This window comes from Peromyscus leucopus, chromosome 4 (genome assembly GCF_004664715.2).
Source record: "Peromyscus leucopus breed LL Stock chromosome 4, UCI_PerLeu_2.1, whole genome shotgun sequence".
Lineage (NCBI taxonomy): Eukaryota > Metazoa > Chordata > Mammalia > Rodentia > Cricetidae > Peromyscus > Peromyscus leucopus.
The window spans coordinates 12,230,073-12,251,324 of NC_051066.1; the positions used below are offsets into that span (position 1 = coordinate 12,230,073).

Here is a 21,252-nt window from a genome sequence, read left to right on the forward strand (position 1 = left end):
TCACCACGCAGTGACAAGCTGCTTTTGTGTGCAGGGAGCTTGGTGTGGTGGTGTTGTGAGTCATATTTGCTCTTTAGACGACAAGAGAAGGATTGTGGGTGTGGTTTAGTTGGCAGAGTGCTTGTCTCTCGTGCGCAGGGCCCTTAATAAACTGGACTTGAGGACACTGACTAATCCAGCACCAGGGTGGGGGGTACAGAAGGATCAGAGTTGTCCTGACTACATAGCGACTTCCAGGCCAGTGCGGGACACAACAGGCCCTGTCTGAAAAAGAGCAGTGGTCCATGCACGTTGGTGTTCCAGGGACGTGACCCTGACACCTGTCATGCCGTCTCGGTGCTGTCTCCAGTGAAGGCACCAGGAGTTATATGTCCTGGTTGATGGGGACAAAGAGGCACAGCAGAGTCCTCCAGCAGATGTGTGTCATGTCTAGGCCAGCCTGTGTCACACTGACACCAGCCCTAGGAGCGGTCACAAAGTGCAGGGGACTTGGGAGTCCTATGGCCACCCTCAGGCAGAGCCGCGCCTCCCCCTCCCCCAGGAACTTGCCCTCTGCCTTTTCCTGAATAGACTTGCCTCTTGAAAGGTACTCAGAGGGTGGCAGAGAGGCAGATCTCTCTGGATCAAACAGAACAGAGAGGCACAATCGAAGCAGAGCCGGAAACAGAGTCTTCACAGCCAGGTGGTAGCAGGGCTGGGGCACAGGGTTGCTTCCTGCAGAGGATGGACCCCTGGTTGGACCCCAGCCTGTGGCTGCCATTCAGTCCAGTAGTGCCGCTTGCTTTCTTTATTAGCTCTCCTAGGGCTGGACTGCTGGCTTTTCCACACAGCAGCTGCCTGTGAGCATGGCCAGGCCATCAATTGCCCTTTGTTCCCAGGGTTCAAGGGAGTCCCCATTATGGTCCCCTAGGAAGGGGCAGGCTTGGCTCAGGTCCATAATGGCCTTGGGCTACCTCATCCTGAGCACCACCCAGTCACTGTTGGCACACTTCCTGGGTCTTGCCACCCTGCCCTGGGCATGCCCACTTGTCTCCCTGTCTAGTAAAGCAGAGGTCACCTGCCCTCTGGCTAACGGTCATTGCCTTTCCCAGCAAGTGAAGCTGGAGGAATTCGGGAGGCCGAAGATTGATGGGGAACTGAAAGTCCGGTCCATAGTCAACCACACCAAGCAAGACAGGTGAGCAGGGTGAGAGGTGGCACCCCATCCCAGGCTGACCCTCCGGCTCAGGGACCCCACTCCCAGGTGGCCCGAAGTAGACCTTCCTGGGGGAGGAACCGCAGCGCCACAGGCTTTATGCAGCTCTGGTCTAACGACTCCGTCTTCTCCACACAAGCCTTTATGTGTCTGTCATGCCAGTCCGCAGAGGCCACGCAAAGGCCACTGCCCTGCCTGTGGTGGGCACTGAGCGGGGCTGGGAGACGGTCAGAGCAGGAGGTGGAGAGGTCTGGCCTCCAGCTCACAGCCTCCGGGGAGCTGACTGAGAGGCCGTGCGAGCTCCCTGCCGGGTGTCCTCCTGGGAGTAGATAGCAGGTGGAGGGAAAGTCGGGACGAGTCGGGCATCTGTGAGGGCTGGGGTCACAGCAGACTGGGCTTCTGGAGGCACAGAAGAGAGAATTGACTGTGTCCTTTGAACGGTGCTCCAGGGGAGGTCGAGAGAGAGGGCTGAGGACCTTCTACATGGAGGTGGCACTGAGGAAGGCTTTACCAAGAGTCACTGTGCCTGGTTGACCTTGGAGAGCGGACAACATGTGCAGGCGTTGGCGTCTGTTGGTCTGACACCCTGACTGGCCTCGGGGACTGGGGTCGGACGGGAGTACGGGCTCTTCACACAGAGCGTGGCGGGTCCTGACCCTCGACGCCCCATCTGGCCAGGTACCTGTTCCTCTTTGACAAGGTGGTCATCGTGTGTAAGAGGAAGGGCTACAGCTACGAGCTGAAGGAGGTCATTGAACTGCTCTCCCACAAGATGACGGATGACCCCATGCACAACAAGGACATTAAGAAGGTGGGTCCAGATCCGGAGAGGGGCGGGCGCGGCGTCCTCACCCCAGGGAGAACACATTCAGGGTCAACGGAGGCTGAGCTGCTAGTCATTGTAACCGTGGCAGAGGGTCCCCAGGGGGCACCCTTAGGACTCCAGCTCCCCAGAAGCAGAAGGAGGGGCCTTACTCAGGGCACCAGTAGGGACCTAGCTCTCAACCTTGACGTTTAGTCTTAGTGGACCTGACTCTAGTTCCTCACTGTCTCTTGTAACAAGCAGGCTTTCCCTCCACTCCTCCTTAGCCTTGTTTGCGGGGGCCTGATTTGTGATTTGTCAGACTCCGAAATCCAGTGGTCTAGGACTGCAGGAGGAGGAACCCTGGGTACCAGAGGGTGGGGCTGTGGGTATTGTGGTTGTGACTGTGGCCAGGAGGGGATGCGATAGCCAGCAGCCTGTCTTGCTTCTCTGAGGCTTCTGAACACAGCTCCTTCCGTGTGTAGCCCCAGGCCAGGTTGGGCATGGGAGCCCAGCCACTAAGGGATCTGACCTGCAACTCCCCATACAGGGTACAGGCCCGCCATGCACGGGTTCCTCCTAGCCCTGGTGTCTGAAGCAAGCGGCAGTGACCAGGGCGACTTTCCAAAGCTTGGGGCTTCTTGTCGAGCCTTGGGGAGGACAGTCTAGAGTGCTTGACAAGTTGGGTCTTACCATCCATCGAGGGCTATCAGTGTGGCCAGGCTGCAGTGCGTCCAGGGCCGCTAAGCCTCTTAATGACCTGTCTCCCCTTTCCTTTCCTCTTCATGCTTCCTAGTCTCATGGGAAGATGGTAAGCCCCTGGCACTCTCCTCCCCTTCCCTCCCCGGTGCCACCTGATGCTGGCCCTTCCAAATCTGTGGGTCTGGGGCTCCCCAGGCCTGAGTAGACCAGGCTTGTGGCCCTCCCCTGCTCCTCCTTCCTTTTTTTTTTTTTTTTTTTTAATTTTCTGAGACAGTGTTTCTCTGTGTAGTTTTGGTGCCCGTCCTGGATCTTGCTCTGTAGCCCAGGCTGGCCTTGAACTCACAGATCTGCCTGCCTTCGCAGTGCTGGGCCACCGCTGCCTGGCCTTCCTCGGCATCTTAATCATGAAAGTGACACATATTTGTGACAAAAGATTTGCAGAAGGTGTGACCTGGAAGCCCACCTGCTCGCCTTCCTGGGAGGTGGCGTCAGGGCTCACTGAGCACTGGCAGGCAGGCCTCATGATCTCTGCTCTGCACCACCCTCCTCCCTTCCCTGCCTCCCTCCGTCCCTCCACTTCTAAGAGGCTAGGCCACACTTCACCTGGGGCCTTTGGCAGCCCCTTCTCCAGCCTGGAGTGCTGGCCAGGCCAGTGGGTGGGACCAGCTGCTGGGTGGCTCTGTTTGGTCAGACCCTCAACCACCTGACCCCAGCCTTTGTTTTCCCTATTGTTTTAACTTGCTTCTGTTTTTCTCTTGTTTGTTTTTTAACTCAGGAAGTGAGAGTGGGTGGGTGGAGCTATGAAGGGCCTTAGTCTGGTCCTGAGTACCACCCTGGGGAGTCCCTGGGACAGCAGGGATTGGGTTGAAGCACCCCGCAAAGGGTGGAAGAAGGATGGGATAGCCTGTTAGAGGGTGGGTCTTGAGCATGGGCTGACATACCCACACATATACACATACATACATAGCAGGCCCCCTACCTACACAGCAGGGTCCCAGCACACACACACACACACACACACACACACACACACACACACACGCGCGCGCGCGCGCGTGCGCGCGCGCATGCATGGGCACAGTAGTGCCCATGTACATACATGTATACACAGTAGAAAACACACACGCATACACACACATATAGCAGGGCCCCCATATACACATGTGCACACAACAGGACCCCCACATTCATGCATATGAGCATAACAGGATCCCTGCACACATACGTGCATGCATATGTGTACACACAGCATCTCCTACACACCTGTGCACATGGTCTGAACACATGCACACATGATGTACACACATGTGAAGGGCGCCATGGATACCCATACACAGGCTTGGGTATACATATATGGACACTTCTATATCCGGCAACAGAAAAAAGTACCCATGTACACATATGCACACAGGCACAGCGCATGCACATGTTTACACAGGAAAGCACATATGTACATGATCACAAGGCCAGTCACATGTACAGGCACAGGTTCCTATGTACCTTCACACATGAGAGCCCCTTGTCCCGCTCTGGAAAGAGCACAGTGCACCCACATTCTCACATGTCGGAGGACACATGCATGTACAGACATGCAGCCAGGCAAGAGTGGGTATGTCTATACACAAGAGCATGTTACACACAAGCATGGGCACACACATACACATACAGCACCAGAAAGAGAACTTGGGTGTACCTGGTAGTGTCCCACAAAGCCACGCCAGCCGCCAGCATGCCTCTGTTCCTACAGTGGTCCTATGGCTTCTACCTGATTCACCTGCAAGGAAAGCAAGGCTTCCAGTTCTTCTGCAAGACGGAAGACATGAAGCGGAAGTGGATGGAGCAGTTCGAGATGGCCATGTGAGTTTTGGGCAGGAGCCTCAGGCCTGCTGACCCTCTCAGGCAAGCAGTAGTGGGAGGTGGTCCCGATGCTCAGTGTGAGACAAGATCCTTCCCCATGGGACACCAGCCGACTCTGCAGGCCCTAGCTGTCTGTCTCCCAGATGTCTCAGGTGGCATCAGGTTCCTGCTAGATGGGCCTCACCAACATTAAGGCTGAACCTCACGCTTGACAGCCAGGTGGGAACTGGTGAAGGAAGGGCCCACTGGGGATTTGTCTTTGTTTGAAAATCTCAGAACTTGGAGAGGTTGGAGGGGCACCCCAACACATAGAGCAGAGTGAGCAGAAGGGGCGGGTGTGATATGTGCGCTTGACCCTGCGGCAGCCGGGCTTGGAGACTTCTGGGGAGTATACCACTCCCTGAGGCTTCCCACTGGTGACATACGGGTCTAAGAGTAAGGTCAGGGCAGCTGATCAGGCCGGTGCACTGGGCGGTGGCTGCCTGCTGGCTTGTGTCTAGACTGGGAGAGCCCCCGGGCTCCCCCCCCCCCCCGGTTTCTGTGGGTTGGACTTCTCTTCCCAGCGATGTGCAGGGAAGTATTGGAGCAGTTTCAAGTATTCACAGAAGTTGAAGAATGCCCGTGAGCACCTTCCTCATGCACATCTCTCCCTCCTTGCTTCTGTTTGTCTGTCTGTCTGTTCTGCCTTCTCAAATCTAGTGGTGGAGAAGATGAAATGAATGTGGCCTCGAGGGGTGATCCTGAGCTAGTAATTCCACATTTGTGCAGAGTTTATAAGCACTTACACTGTGAAGTGTAAACCATCCATGGGGCACAGTCCAGGACCACTACCAAGTGCCTGAGACCAAAGTAGAGTCAAACCTTATGTGTATAAAATGTGTTAAATGTGCAGACCTCTGTTAGGGTGCATTGTATACACCAGTACAATTAATAACTAAGAACTAGTTATTAGACAATTATTTGGTAGATAGTGATGAAATTACCATCACTATGCTTGCACAGGGACCAGTGGTAAGTAAATACAGGACACTGGAATGCAAGTACTGTGTGTGTGTGACAGTTGATTTGATACCAGATCACTAAGTGACTACTAACAGGTGGGTAGCTCCCACAGCACGGATACAGTGGCAGAGGATAGATAACCCATGTCTTGTGTTAGAGAGATTTCACCATGTTACTCAAAACAGGAGCAAAACGGAGCTGTTCCGTTCTGGAATTTCCCATGTCTTATTTTTAGTCCAGATTGGATTGTGGGTAAAACCTCAGAAAGGAATCAATGGACAAGGAGAGACAACTGCGTATGCATGTTTGACACTCCGGGGCCATTTTGAATCGCCTTCTGCCTCACCCGGCAGGCACTCTTGGGCCAGCATGGTGCAGTTCAGAGCCTCCCACCCCACCCCACCCTCCGTGCCCTCCCACCCTTTCCCCTGCCCTGTGTGGGGAGACCCAGGCTGGAACGTAGGCTCCTGGTGTGTGCAGCCATATGCAGGTGTCACTGTGTCCGTGGGCGCGGGTCGCCTGACCGTGGAGTGCCTACTCTCTCCTGATGTTTCACCAGGTCAAACATCAAGCCGGACAAGGCCAATGCCAACCATCATAGCTTCCAGATGTACACGTTTGACAAGACTACCAACTGCAAGGCCTGTAAGATGTTCCTCAGGTAGGTCTCTTCTGTCCCCTCTACCCACAGCCTCCCCGAGCTCCAGGACACTCTGCTCAGCTGCCCTTGACACCATGGCATCCGACCTCCCCTCCCACCTTAGCCCCACATGATGTCTCGAAGAACCAGGGGGATAATCCATGGGTTCAGCAGCCAAGGCCATTGGAGTATTGGGTCCAGCAGAGGGTTTGCCCCCGCTGGGGACCGTGGAGTCAGGGGCCAGGCTGGGGTGGTCAGGGGAGAGCAGGTGCTTCGGGGGCACGGGTGCTCTAGGGTGGATCACCAGGCGAACTGACAGGTCTCGTTCGACCAGCGTGATGACTGGCTGAGCGTGCAGGGAGCTGCACCCCCACCTCACCTCCCACCCTCTCCCCAACAGGGGTACCTTCTACCAGGGTTACCTGTGTACCAGGTGTGGCGTCGGAGCACACAAGGAGTGCCTGGAGGTGATACCCCCCTGCAAGATCAGTGAGTACCCACCAGTGCGTGGACATGGGCCCCACCGCCAGTGCCCTCGATCGTGGGAACTTCTGGCTCACATCTGCCTTTCACCCCCTGACAGTTCGGTGCCTTAGGAGGGGTCAGATGAGAGGAACTGAGGCCGAGATGGGAAGATACTTGACTGGGGGTGGGGGGTATCAAAAGTCGTAGCTGGGAGTGGTTCCTCTCCAAAGCTCTTGTGCCCCCCCCCCCATCTGCTGCACCTCTGCCCATTCCGGAAGTGAGTTCATGGTTCCTTTGATCCACACCCACAAAAGGCACAGGATGTTCTCAGCAGGAATATGGGGGTTCCCACCATAAATCCCCATCGTCACTGGCTCTCACTCGTGGTTCTCCCTCCAGGAGGGTCCTGGCCATCACAGCTTGTTTAGTGAGCGGCTGAATATACACCTGTGCACACAGGTGCTCTCATGTGCAGGGCACATGTACTTCCAATGTTCTTGTTCTCATGATCATTTGTCCAATAGGGCAGTCTGAGGCTTAGGCACAGGAGAGGTTGAGCCTTGCTGGTACCAGGAGCAGAAACTAGACCCAAGAGGTCCTCTGAAGGGTTTGATTTGGGAGTACTATTTGGAGTTTTTAAAGGGTGTCCCATCTCACAGTGGCTAGGCAGCTGCCCAAAGCCTATGGCAGATCTGAGGGGTGCCAGGGTCTTACTGAGCGGTGAGACCAGATGGGAACAGACAAGCTTAGGCTTTTTTGGTTGTTGTATTTTTTCTCTGATGCTGGAGCAAAATCTGCCTTGGGTCTTGGTCATGCTAGAAGAGATCTCTGCCAACCCCAAAACTCTCCGAAGGGAAGGTGTAGGGTGTGGGCAGCGTGTCCCAGGGACAGCCCTGCACAGGTAGTGGCACCTGATGAGTGCCAGGCTCCATTCTCTGTGCGTCAGATGGGACCCCCCATCCTCACCACTCACTGGTACTGCTGTATCATGCTGCACCAACACAGGAACCATCCAGAGGAAGCCAGCTTGCTCTGGGTCCCAGGGCTGAGCTGTGGCTGGAGTTTCTTCTAGTGGAACAGCCCTGCATCTGCCCTCCTCGTGGTGGAAAGCAGTCCTCTTGTGCTTGACCATGTCCTGGGGCCACTCACTGCCTTGTTACTGAGCATGTCACCTTGCTCTCTGGTTTAGTAGGTGCCACCTTCAGATCAGCCCTGGAAAGTGAGTCTTGACAATGGCATTGACTTTGTCAATGTCGCCCTCTTGTGGCCATAAGCTCCTCATGCAAGGCAACTGCCATAGTTAACTTCCGTGTGTGTGTGTGTGTGTGTGTGTGTGTGTGTGTGTATGTGTGTGTGTGTGTGTGTGTGTTTATGATTCTAAAAGTTAACAAGCTTAATTATAGAAAACATGAGGAATAAAAAAGAAGACATGAAGTAAGAAAGACGATAGGGCCAGGTGTGATGGCGCACACCTTTAATCCCAGCACTCAGGAGGCAGAGGCAGGCGGATCTCTATTGAGCTCGAAGCTAGCCAAAGCTACATAGTGAGACTCTGTCTTAACAAAAGAGAAGAGAAGAAACACAGCCAATGAACTTATCTAGAAATAAAGGCATGGGCTGGGTGTGTATAGCTCAGTTGGTAAAGTACCCTCAGGAGGTGGAGGCAGAAGAATCAGAGAAAAAACATCTTTGGTTTCATGGTGAATTTGAGGTTGGCCTGAGCTACATGAGACCCTGTCTCAAAATAAACAAAAGGCATAGAAATAACTGAAGGCAGTGTTTTGTCATATTTTAAGCTTTTCTTTTTTTAGAAAACAACATTTTTAGAGTTACTTTTCTCCCTTAATTATTAGATACTTGTTGCCTAGAAAAGTTTAAACTGTAGAGAAGTGTGAAGAAAAAGAAGGGGGGAAATCTATTCTTAGTTCCTTCAGGCACCAGCAGATGTGGGCATTTCCTTCCTTTTGTGTTCCAGGGGCCCGGGTCCTGGTCTCCTTGGGGCTTTTGTTCTATCTTATATCAGTGGGACCTTCCAGAGACCACTATCCTCTGTGTCCTTACAACCCCTGGCTGGCATTGCTCCAGGGCTTGTGACTCCCCTGAGGGAATAGCCCATGGTTCCCTCAGTCCTCAGATAGGGATGCTGTTGCTGCTTTCCCTCTGAGATGCTCAGCTCTGGTCAGTGCTCCTCTGGCATTGGTCAGTTTAATGAGTATTTTTCTGTCCTGCCAGCCAGCTCCCAAGTAACAACATGGAGTCTTATCAATTATGAAAGCTCGCCCGTTAGCTTAGGCTTGTCCCACTACTTCTTATAACTTCATTTAACCCATAATTTTATTGCTTTATATTCTCTCTCCCATTCTGTGTGTCCAACTCATTCCACATCTTGATGGCATCCCCTCCATGCCTGGATTCTACTTCCCAGTTTCTCTCCTTCTGCCTGGAAGTCCCACCTGTATCTCTTGCCTACCTATTGCCCAGTTAGCTTTTTTTTTTTTTTTTTTTTTTTTAAAAAAAAGATTTATTTATTTATTTTATGTATATGGGTGCTCTTATCTGTATGTTTGACTTTATGCCAGAAGAGGGCATCAGATCCTACTATAGATGGTTGTGAGCCACCATGTGGTTGCTGGGAATTGAACTCAGGACCTCTGGAAGAGCAACCAGTGCTCTTAACCGCTGAGCCAGCTCTCCAGCCCAGCCATTTAGCCCCCACTCCCACCCCCGCAGCTGGGACCGCCTTCCTCCCGGCCCAAGTGGGTGGGGGTCAGGGCGAGCCTAAGTTTAGCTTTTTATTACACCGATCACAGCAATACACCTTCACACAGTGTACAAATATCCCACAACAGATCAGCTTTCCCCTGTAAGTACCACCACCAAAGCAGATGGGCTGTGTAATGCCTATGGGATCCTAGATGCCCCTAGGGAGATGCCAGTCCCGCCTGAGGACCATGGGGAGTCCTCTCTGGGCAGGGCAGAAGCTGTGTTGCCATCCTGTGGGACATTGCTACCCACTGTCATGTGCCAAGGGTCTGTAAAAGAGTCAGATGTTCTCAGAGCAGTCTGTGGCCACAATAGTTGGGGGTATTGAGGTCCCACCAGTCACAGACCCTCGCTATCATGACCCTTGTTTTGACCCATGCAATAGCTGGGCATGTCTTTCCTCCCACGTGGCTGCTGAATGACCAGTGTCCAGCTAGAGGGTCTTATAGGAGGGTGGCAACAGGGACCTTTGTACACCCACCTCTGTATCACACACCCATGGCAGGTATCACCAACCTGGTGTGGAAATTGCCCTGTGAACCCCAGGCACCACCAGGTGACCCTGGCAGTTGCCACCATTCAGACAGGGTTGGCCCAGGTAGAAATGCCCAGGCTATCTCAGATATGCCTTCCAGTCCGAGCTCCCCATGGCTCCCTAGGGCTAGAACTCAGAGCTTGCTGTCCAGGTAACTTTCATGGGTGTGAGGCTGAGTCTGTGTGCATATCTGCTCTGAAGGGAGCCCTTGCAGCTCAGCCCGCCACTCCTGTGGTGTGAGCATGCGCTGTGGGGTCTGCCCTTCCGTTGAGGCTTCCACTTTGACCCCTGATCTGCTTCCTTTACAGGTTCTCCTGCAGACTCGGTGAGTAGTCCCAACTCTTCCCACTCCTTGGGGGCTGTGCCAGCATAGACGTGTGTCTGTGCGTTCCCCTGGGTGGCCGAATATCTGGAATGTGTCCCAGCAGCTCGCCCACTCTAACTCCCTAGGGATCTCCAACTGTAGCTGCACCTCTGTGGCACAGTATGCTTACCCACGGGGACAGGTCACTAAAGTCATTATAGGGCATAAGCCATGTCTCCGGCAAGCTGTAGAGTCCATCCCTGTTATCCAGCCTTGAATGGATGCTCACCAGGACCAGTAAGGGCACAGAGATGCCTCCATCACACACTTAGTTGTGTTTTCCAAAGGTGTGTCCAGAACAGACGCTGGACAGAGAGGCTTCCTACGGGAGGTGGGAGTTAAGAGTATGTAATGGGGTTCAGGAGCACAGGGTGGGGGTGTATGACTAATATTGGGAGAGGAAAATAGTGTTACAGACACCTGCTAGAGGTTAAGACATGACCCTTCCCTCCTGCTTCCTGCCCTGACCCTCCTGTGGGTGGTGCTGATGTGGGGACTAAAGGTAGAACACCTTCCCTAACCATCTGTCCTTGTCCTCACAGGATGCTCCTGGAGCCGGACCAGGTAAGTGCTCTGGACTCAGCTACCTCTGCAGTCTATATCAGCCGACAAACTGCATCTGGATGTGGTGGTGACTGCCTGGCACAGGCATTTTTTCTTTCTTCTTCTTTTTTTTTTTTTTTTTTCCGAGACAAGATTTTTCTGTATAACAGCCTTGGCTGTCCTGGATCTCGCTCTGTAGACCAGGCTGGCCTCGAACACCCAGAGATCCTCCTGCCTCTGCCTCCCAAGTGCTGGGATTAAAGGCGTGCACCACCACCTCCCAGCTAGCACACCCATTCTTTGTCCTGGCTTCTCTGGATGCCTCCCCAGATTTACTTAGGTTCTGATGGGGTGGGAAAGGACCTTCCATCCCAGCTCAGAGAGGCATTAGGCTGCTGCCCCAAAGCCTGAGCAAGCAGGAAGGCCAGGGATCACTGCCATTTTTCTATCCCCCTGGTTTGAGCTGCCCGGCTGTTGAAACAGTCAGGCCTACAGGCCTCACATTCTGGATGAAGTCTGAGCTTCCTCCAAGGAAACTCAATCCCCACCCAGATGTTACCGCAGCTGGGCTGTGGCCTGGACTGGGCCTGGCAAGACATTTTTGTGACATCTTTGAACATCTGGGGTGAGACTGGGGCACAATGGGACTCCATCTGAGGATAGCCTCAGATTCTTGGGGCTCAGCCTAGATCTCCATGGCAGCCTCAGGCCTGCCTTTGACCAGTTCTGTGGCACCTCATCTCTAACATGGGGCTCCGCCCCAATTTCACTCTGCAGATCCCAGTTCCGTGGTGTCAGGAAGAGTCATAAAGCTCCAACTATAAATTAGTAGCTGCTACTGGAATGTTCTGGTATCTGTTTAATTGAGTAGATAATCCACTTAGGATATTTATCAAAAAGATGTAGGAGTCATATGTGAAGGACACAGAGGGGTAATGCAGGCTCCTCTGTGTTGGGGAGCGGTCTCACCAAAGGGTTCCCCAGACCAGAATGGGTCTGTGATGCGGTGAGCTGCCAGCGGGGACAAGGTCTCCAATGAGCCATCCTCTTCTACCTTGCCATGCATAGGTCCCAAGATGGTTGCTGTGCAGAATTACCATGGTAACCCAGCCCCTCCAGGGAAGCCTGTGTTGACCTTCCAGACAGGGGATGTGATAGAGCTGCTCCGGGGTGACCCCGACTCTCCTTGGTGGGAGGTGAGTCCTGGGCCCTGGAGGAAGGGGGTGCAGCCTTGCTCCTCGCCCTGGCCATCCCCCAAGGGTGATACCATGGTGTGAGAGAAGAGGGCTGCTTACCATGGCCTCTGCCACTTCCGTTCTGCATGTGAATTCTGCCATACCTTCCTGGAGGCATTTGCTACAGGGGTAGGGGTACAGCATACTTCCGCAGAGACTCTTGTTTGCCTTGTCTCCTTCCTGCCTCAGTGGACCCCACAGGTTCTGTCCCAGCCGTGCCATGCCCCATCCCCAGTGCCCCCATTCTGGTTGGCAGCCCCCCACAGTGTGGGAATGGCCCCAGGGCCCTGTCTTGTGGGAGGGAGACAAACATGGGCCCCATGATATTCTTGTGGACTAGTTTAGACTTCTGAGCTGGAGCATATTACATCTTTAGCACCCTCTCTGTTGAGTCCAGCACCTAAGGAACCTTGAGACTCCATCCCCAACTTGGAGTATAGAGTTAGGGGAAAGGTTGGTGATATTTGCAGTGTCTTATTCCCTGAAGGACATCATTAGTAACTGAGTCCAGACTATTGAGCCAGACTGGACAGTCACATGACATGAGACCCAAAAGGTACTGAAGGATGCTCTGCATCCCAGGTGTCATGGTTTCATGCTGTTGCTGTGATGGAATACCCCGACAGAAAGCATCTCCGAGGATAAAGGATTTATTTGCTCATGACTCCCGGTTACAGTCCGTCACTGCAAGGAAGTCAGGCAGGAACTTGAAGCTGCTTGGCACATCCCATCCACAGTCAAGAGCAGAGAGGAGGAATGCACGCTTAGTGTTTGGCTCACCTTCCCCACCAGGACCCCACCCAGCGAGTGGTACCGCCCCCCTTTCAGGCTGCCTCTTCTTACCTCACTCACTGAGGCAATCCCGGGAGTCCCCCACAGAGGCAGGCCAGCCTGATGTAGACAGCCCCTCACTGAGACTCCATCTTAGATGATTCTGGGTTGTGTCACATTGGCAGTTAACCATCACCCAAGGTCTGCATCCTCCCTTCCTCCCCCCGGGTGTCACCTGTCTCTTAGGCGGACTTGCAGAAACACGTGCCTGTTGTGTTGAGCCTCGGTGTTACTTATATGTAAAGTGGGAATGTCCTCACTTCTCTGCCCCAAGTGGTGAGGAGGCCAACTAAGGTCACAGCAGGGAGGTGACACTCATGTTGGGCCTGGGGTTTGTATAGCCGCAGGTATCTTAGGGTCCTTCATGCCTCCTGGTTCCTTCTTCCTCCAGGGGCGACTGGTTCAAACCCGGAAGTCAGGGTATTTTCCCAGCTCATCCGTGAAGCCCTGCCCAGTGGATGGAAGGGTGAGTCCTTTTCCTCATGCTTCTAGGTCACAGGGTCCAAGATGCAGAGAGCTAGGGCCAGGGAGTCAGGTTGTCCTTGCTAGATGGCCACAGTGAACTGCATCTGGGCAAAGTAGTTCATCCCGGGGTGGGCAGGGGTGCTTGTGTCTGTTGAGAGGTTTGGAGCTAAGAATGAGCAGCCTGTGGGTGTCTTAGTCTATTGCCGTGAAGAGACACCACGACCAAGGAAACTCTTAGGAAAGAAAGCATTTCATGGGGGCTGGCTTTCGGTTTCAGAGGCTTAGTCCGTTTTCATCGTGGTGGGGGCCATGGCAGGTACATAGTGGTGTGTGGGGCTCCAAAGTAGTGGCTGAGAGCTGCATCCTGCTCCGTGGGCAGCAGACAGAGACACTGGGTCTGGTGTGGGCTTCTGAAACCTCCGGTCCCACCCCTAGTGACACACTTAACTCCCACAAGCCCGCACCTTCTCATCCTTCTGTTCCTTCTCAAATAGTTCCACTCCCTGGTGTCTAAGCATTCAAATCTATGAGCCTCTGAGGTCCATTCTTATTCAAACCACCACAGTGGGCATCTACCCAGTTGAAACTAATGTAGAACCACTGCCCTCCCCTGTGGAGAAGACTCTTTAGACATCCTCTCTGGCCGTCAGAGCCCAGGGAAGAGGAAGCTTCCCAGACACAAGGCCTGAAAGCTGGATCTTGTTCAGAACAACAAACAAGGCTGTTCTTGGCTGTGATGTCAGACGCAGCCAGGAGATGGCCTGGGATAACCTGACCCCTCTCCCCACAAGGACAGCTAAAAGTGAAAGAGACACTTCTCCCTGAAAGTGCTGGGAAAAGAGGCATCCCCACTCACCCCAGACCCACCCAGTTCATCTGCTGCCTGAAGGAAAAGTTTTAAACACTCAGAACTCATTGGATAGACCTGGGGAGCCCATAGCAGAGGAGGACAGGGATTAGGGGACACTGGACCCCCTGAGTATGACCACCTCATGCCCACTGTTGGGGATTTCCTGTGGCCTCCAGCCCTTCCCTCCCAGGAATTAAGTTTGCTGCTGGTTTCTCACTCATGCATGTGTTCTGTGTAAACCAGTCATTCTCTCCCTCAACTATCCTGAGCATCTGCTCAGAGGAAGTCCTGGCAGTTCTCCTGGGATGGCACAGTTCAGGGGTGCTCGGCTAAGTCCACCTGAAGTTGTGGACCAGTATAGACTGCTGGTCCCAGGATTGGGTTTCTCATGAGCTTCCCCTCATGCCCCAGGGGACATTAACACACCTGTGTTCTGTCCCCAGCCACCTATTGGCCGCCCGCCATCCCGGGAGATTGATTACACTGCATACCCCTGGTAAGTGGATTGTGGGCTGCAGACTTGGGGCATTTGGTGGCCCCTGCGTCATAGGCTATGGCCCTATAAGCCCATGAGCTGGCCTGGGTCAGGGGGAAACTGAACCCTACCCTGGCCATTTCCCCATCTCTAAAACAGATCAGTAGGCTCTGGTATTTGTGGTAATGAACCCTTTTCTATGTAGGCTTAACTGAGCTTTATTACGTAAGCTATAGAAGTGATGTATTTATGGTCTAGTTTGTAGTCATGCCTTTGGTGAGGAGAGAAGCTGAGTTACATGGAAGGATAAATTGGGTGTTTTGGGTATGGTCACAGGTCACATGAGTCTTGGGCTAATTCTATTGAGTCTGTCCCTGCTGTGCCCAGTGCCTGGAAGAACTACCCCTCAAAGCCGCATAACCCCACATGGGCAGCACACATGTCTCTAACCCCAGATGGGGCTCATTCCCCATTCAGTCCAGTATCCCCAGGCATCACATGTGATGTGTCTGCACAGCCTCGCAGGTCCTTGTCCCCTCCTAGCACCTCACTGATGTATGTCCCGGGGCATCTCTCTAGGAAGGCTACTGGGCCTGTGGGTTCATGCCCACCTGCATTGGCCTGCAGGTCGCAAATGACTGATGTCATAGAGACCGTGGGGCTGTCCTGGATGGAGTCTTTGTTTCTTGTCATTTTACTGTGACAAAATCCCCAGCAAAGCCACTTAAGGAAGGGAAGGCGTATTTTAGTTCACAGTTCCGGGGTACAGTACTTGGTGGTGTATTTTGGTTCACAGTTCCGGGGTACAGTACTTGGTGGTGTATTTCAGTTCATAGTTCCGGGGTACAGTACATCATGGGGAGCATGAGGCAGCTGTTCACACTGCATCCCGGGTCAGGAAGCAGAGAGGTGCACAATCCTGGCTCAGCTTGCTCTTCTTTGTACTCAGTTTGAGAACCCAGCCCACGGCATGGTGCCCCACTTGCACGGAGGTTGGGGCTCCCTGCCTCAATTAGCTTAATCTAGATAATCCCCGAGACATCAAGAGATCTGTTTCCATGGTGATTCAAGTTGACACTCAAGATTGTCCACCCCGTGGTGGTTTTAGTTTTTAATTTTTTTTTTATTCTTTGACAATCTCAGACACGTGTGTAGTGAGTTTTAGTCATTGTTGCCCCCACTACTCTCCAGCCCCCCAACTTCTCCCCAGGTGGCCCCCCTCCTACTTTCATACCCTTTGTATGTGTGACCCCCTGAGTTTAGTTGGGTTTGCTTGCCGTGAGCATGTGGGGAGGGGGTTTTGTTTTTTAACTAGAGTGTGGGCAGCCTACCAGTGGCTACTACTAAAGAAAGTGACTCCCCTGCCCCAGCCAAGAAATTTAATTTATGAACCCCAGATCTACCTTGACTGTGCAATGTCACTGAAGACTAGGCCCATGGTGTCAGACCCTGGAGAACCTGGGGCTTGCTTTGCTGAGGTGACCAACCTTTTTTTGATGGTGGGAAAGGCCTGATTGTGCCCAGATCTCATTCTGCATGGATGCCGGCCCTCTCCAGAGTGTCTCTCCCAAGATGCCCACATCATTACTTCTTTTCAAGTAGTGGAAAAATTTTAGAAAAAATGGGGTCTGGTAGAAGTTTGTGGTTCAGATAGACCCCCACCTGGCTCTGGCACTCTCTTCTGTCTCTCCCCTGTGACATCTTCATCAGGTACCCTGTACTCTTGACTTGAGGTGCTGGCCCCCACATTGTGCTCTGATCAGGACATGGCCATGTGCCCCCCACCAGTCACACATCTCCTCACCTCAAAGGTTTTAAAGTTCAGACAAGGAGTGAAGCCTGAGGCAGGTGTCATGTACACACCAAGGCCACCACCTCTTCAACAATGTGTCTCAGTTCTGGTTCCCTGACCCCAGGTTTGCTGGCAACATGGAACGTCAGCAGACGGACAATCTGCTCAAGTCTCATCCCAGTGGGACCTACCTCATCAGAGAGCGACCAGCAGAGGCCGAGCGCTTTGCCATCAGCATCAAGTAAGCCGCAGGCCTGGGGCCCATGAGTAGCCCCCCTGAGCCCGTTATTGAGGGGGATGGAGTGGGTCTTCTCTGATGTCCAGGCTAGAAAATCTTGGACGAAATGGTGGCAGAGGACACATGCTAGCCATCAGGGCTCCTCACGTGTGCTGGGTGCAACCGTCAGCCTACACAAGACATGGCTCCATGGCTGTGTGGGTGGAGGATGGAGCATGTTCAGAGACAGGTGGGCTGGTAGGACACTGGGAGGCGCTGTCAGGAATGTACTGCCAGCCTGTCCAGTGACGCTTAGGTAGGATGTACTCATCATGTTGCTTTGTGGCACCTGGTGACCCTTGGAGAACTCCAGCAGTGGCCATGACAGCCTTGTAGCTTGGGCTACAGGCCCTTGTTCTGGACATCTTTCCTCAGATTAAAACAAAGCCAAAAAACTGGCAGTTTGTTTTCCTCAGCACAGGACACCCATGGGCACAAGTTACTAGATTTTACAGGGTTAAGAAATGCATGCTTTATAACCAGTCCCATGTAATGACATGGTAGACATCACCCCCACCTCATAGGATTGTCCACAGTGTCTTATGTATGCCTGGCCTTTAGGACACCACAGTGGGGGTCCTATTGATCTGGCTCACAGCACATGTTAAGTCCAGGGGGACACAGGTAGGTACCTGCAAAGGCCCTGTGGAGTGGGAGACTGGTCAGTTGAGGGCTTGATTATTCATTAGTCAGTTTTTGCTTTAGCTGATTTCAGGGTATTGAACCAACCTTGTATTTCTAGGATGTCTCTCCACCCCCTCATCCCTGGCCAAGGTGCCCAGTCCTTGTTACGTGTTCGGTTCATGTATAGATATACATGAAATGGGGAGATAGATTCTCTTGCTTAACTGGCTGGGTTCCTATACCCACAGCCATAAGGATACTGGCTCTACTTTTCTGTCTGTGTGGTATCTTTGACTTTGATGCCTGGCATGGGTTGGGATGGCTTTCAGGAGAGCCTCCCAAGGCTCTCTAGGTTGGCTACACTTGAACTGCTTACAGGGAGGAGGGGGATCTCCCAGTCTCCAGGCAATGAGTAAAAGTCTCAAGCTATAGGCAGCAGAAGCCTGGAGAGGGCAGTGGGAGAGGAGGGGAGAGGAGTCGGTTGTGGGGACTCTGGGGTGTGGATTTCAAGCAATCAGGGAGAGTGATGGGATGGGTCCCAGGAGATCTGCCCAAATGGAGAGAGCCAAGGGCTGTAGAAACGGCTGCCTTGGAGTGGCTGCAGAGGTGGTACAGGGGCTTTGGTCAGGATCTTTGCTGAAACAGATCCGGAATACGCCTGGGGTTGTGTTCCTAGGCAGTAACAGCTGGGCTGTGTGTCTGTCCAGGTTCAATGATGAGGTGAAGCATATCAAGGTCGTGGAGAAAGACAACTGGATCCACATCACTGAAGCCAAGAAGTTTGAGAGCCTCCTGGTACGTGCGCCCGTCACTCCTGCTGCACCAGACCCTGGCCACAGAGGCCCGCTGGTTCTCCACCCCACAACCGTTCTGCTCCTGATGGCCCCTTCTCTGTGCCTAGGGAGGAACGGTTCTTTCCAGTGTGGGGCGGAAGCACAGGGGAACTGGACAGGGTACTTGGGGACAGTTGGAGCAGTGTTGTACACTGCCCCCCTGGGAGGACACTGGCGCTTTCATTTCCCCTGTGTGGCCCGTGGGAAAACACAAAGGCAGACAGGAAGTGCCCCAAATCCCTTTCTCAGCCCAAAGTCAACATGCACCGTCACGTGAGGCTCTAGGTTCCTCTTGGGGCAGCTAGACTCTTCCAGAGCCATGGCACCACCCTTCACGTGCCCATCATTCTTTGTTGCCTGGTCCTCCCCCTGGCACTAGCCTCATGCATTCTGCCCAGCCGGTGTGCCCTCATCCAGCATGGAAGGTTGTCCTTCAACCTTGGCATTCCTTCTAGAACATTCTCTCAGAAGTATTTGGGAGCACTAAAGCTGAGGGGGAGGCCCTGGCCACCCTAGCTGAGCTTGGTTGGAGGGAGGGCTCTCTGAGGAGTCCATACCTTTGAACCCAGGAGGTGGGAGGGCTCCTGATTCTCCAGCGGTTGGTGAGTGTGCGCCCCCTGCAGGAGCTGGTGGAGTACTACCAGTGCCACTCACTCAAGGAAAGCTTCAAGCAGCTGGACACTACGCTCAAGTTCCCCTACAAGTCGCGGGAGCGTGCTGCCACCAGGGTCTCCAGCCGGTCCCCAGGTAATGTCTGTGCCCAGGGGTGCCCACTCAGGCCACTTCCAGGGCCAAGATGCTCCCTGTCCACCTGGGTCAAGAGTTGTTGCCCCCACCCCTGAGCATGGACCAGGCCTGCCCATCTGTCATTGGCGCTGACCCATGCCCCTGCTCATTTCATGTACACATGGGGTTGCATTGCCACTCTGGCACTTGACGCCTGTGCTTGGAGCTGGCAGTAGTGAGAAGCAGTAGGGTAGGGTCTGAGAGCAGGTCCCTCCCTGGGTGTCCTGGGGCCTTGGGACAGAGACAGGCCCAGAGCATTTGGCTTCTAGCTCAGAGCTCTTTCCCCTGAGTCTCCAGTCTACAGAGACCTGCAGAGCCATGAGAACTTCCTCTCCCACCCAAGATGGAGCAGACCAGCAGAGGGTTGCCAGCCTCTCTGACAGTTGGCCCCAATGTCTTTTCAAGCCATAGGTGTAGAGTGAGCAGTGGCCTAGCCATGCCAATGCTAGGTCCCGGCCCTCCCTGGTGTCCTCCTGAGGTAGAGCCTGGCATCCCCTGTGCTCTTGGCCGTCAGCATCCTGCCCTCTGTCTTATGATCTCTCTCGCCTCTTTGCAGCTTCCTGTGCTTCCTACAACTTTTCTTTTCTCAGTCCTCAGGGCCTCAGCTTTGCCCCTCAGGGCCCCTCCGCTCCCTTCTGGTCAGGTACCTCTACTGCTCAGGGCCCAGCCTGATGGGTCCCCCTGGCTGTGCAGCCTGGTGCCGGGTGCGGGAGGGAGGCTGGGAGTCAGGCCACGGCTGCTGCACGCGAGGACGCATTAGGCAGGGTTCTTCCCTGGTTGATAGCTCCTTCCCTGCCTCCTCCGCTGTCCTCCGTCACGGCCCTTGGGTGCTTTGCCTCTGGTTGTGGGACATGTGGGCAGGAGGGGCAGATCTGGTGACTGCCCTGCGGCTGGGAAAGCTGCCGCGGGAATGGGACGGGTGCAGAGGAGGGGGCTTCGGTCAGCCCTGGCATGACATGCTTTCTGCTGCCAGAGCCAAAGCCCCTCTGTGTGTGGCTGTGTGTGTCCCCTCACTCGCTGTCACGGTCCCCTGTCCCTCAGGACTTCTGGGTTCTGGCCTGAACCAGTTCAGTGGGTTTCCAGGCTAGATTGGAGATCTGGGATGGGGATGCCACACGCCGTAGCGGTCAAGGCATGGGTGCCTGCTCTGTTCACCAGGGACATGCTTGCTGCCTGTGATAGCTGCCCGGCCTGGGTGGTGATAGCTCCAACCCTCTTCTAGTGCATGCATGGGTGGGTCACATACCCAAACCCACCAAGGCGTGGAGGGCCCTGAGCTGGAGGCTAGCGCGTCCCCGCAGAGACCTTCTCTAGCTGTGGGCACAAAGGCAGACTCTAGGTAGCAGGGAAGAGACCTCTCTCAGTGCGAGGGCCTCCGGGCCCTGGCTGAGCAGCTCCCGCAGTTGTGTGATGGACCACCCTGTCTGCCCCTATAGTGTTCACGCCACGGGTCATTGGCACAGCCGTGGCCAGGTACAACTTTGCTGCACGGGACATGCGGGAGCTGTCGCTTCGGGAAGGTGACGTGGTAAAGATCTACAGCCGAATTGGTGGGGACCAGGGCTGGTGGAAAGGCGAGACGAATGGACGGGTGAGTAACTTTACCTGGCTTGAGGGCTTCATTGCCAAGGCCCAGGGCCGGCTCTGACCCAGCTGGGCTCAGACAAGCTGTTCTGCAGCCTCGACTGTGCTCAGCCTTGTTAGGCACACTGCACCTGAGATCTCCCTGATGTCACAGGGGTACAGGTGAGGACCCAGATGTTCATTGTGATCCTAGCTGCACTGGTCAGGTCTCGATCCAGGCCTCACAGACCCTGTACTGTGTCAGACCCTGTGTCTCTACCTTTTTGGTCACTCAGAAATGGGTTTTATATACAGTCTTCTGGTCACTTGAAGGTAGGGAAGCCTCAGGGGCCCATCAGATCCTACCCACCCCATCTCTTCTTCCTGTTTCCAGTGACTGCCAGGTAGTTCCCTGAGACTCTTTTTTTCCCCCGGAGATCCTGCAAAAAAACCCTCTCTATCCCCAGACCCATCTAGATCCACTGGCTTTGACCCAGGCCTCTGAAACCCAGGTCTCCCATGTTTTTGGAAAAGCAGAGAGCTCCCTCTGTGCCATCCCCAGGACAAACGGGGTTTTCCTGGGGCCATAGGTACCCAGACAGGTGCACTTGTGTGCAGAGGACCAGGCAGCCTCGGCTCCCCTGCTGAACTCT

At 54.0% G+C, this 21,252-nt stretch overlaps 1 protein-coding gene across 7 annotated transcripts in view; it reads left to right on the top strand.

Moving 5' to 3' along the window:
- Vav2 (vav guanine nucleotide exchange factor 2) overlaps window positions 1-21,252 on the top strand; it is a 167,686-nt gene that overhangs the window by 141,569 nt on the left and 4,865 nt on the right. For 2 of the 7 annotated variants that reach the window (XM_037204643.1, XM_037204644.1), the window contains 16 exons: window positions 1,092-1,177; window positions 1,874-2,006; window positions 2,794-2,808; window positions 4,447-4,556; window positions 6,118-6,219; window positions 6,599-6,687; window positions 10,270-10,286; window positions 10,868-10,889; window positions 11,937-12,064; window positions 13,326-13,400; window positions 14,693-14,745; window positions 16,641-16,757; window positions 18,125-18,212; window positions 18,820-18,997; window positions 19,593-19,679; window positions 20,473-20,627. In XM_037204643.1, coding sequence (XP_037060538.1) covers window positions 1,092-1,177; window positions 1,874-2,006; window positions 2,794-2,808; window positions 4,447-4,556; window positions 6,118-6,219; window positions 6,599-6,687; window positions 10,270-10,286; window positions 10,868-10,889; window positions 11,937-12,064; window positions 13,326-13,400; window positions 14,693-14,745; window positions 16,641-16,757; window positions 18,125-18,212; window positions 18,820-18,997; window positions 19,593-19,679; window positions 20,473-20,627 — 1,455 coding nt within the window. The remainder of the gene's footprint in view (window positions 1-1,091; window positions 1,178-1,873; window positions 2,007-2,793; window positions 2,809-4,446; window positions 4,557-6,117; window positions 6,220-6,598; window positions 6,688-10,269; window positions 10,287-10,867; window positions 10,890-11,936; window positions 12,065-13,325; window positions 13,401-14,692; window positions 14,746-16,640; window positions 16,758-18,124; window positions 18,213-18,819; window positions 18,998-19,592; window positions 19,680-20,472; window positions 20,628-21,252) is intronic. The other 5 variants (XM_028858718.2, XM_037204645.1, XM_037204646.1 and 2 more) reach the window with 5 other exon arrangements.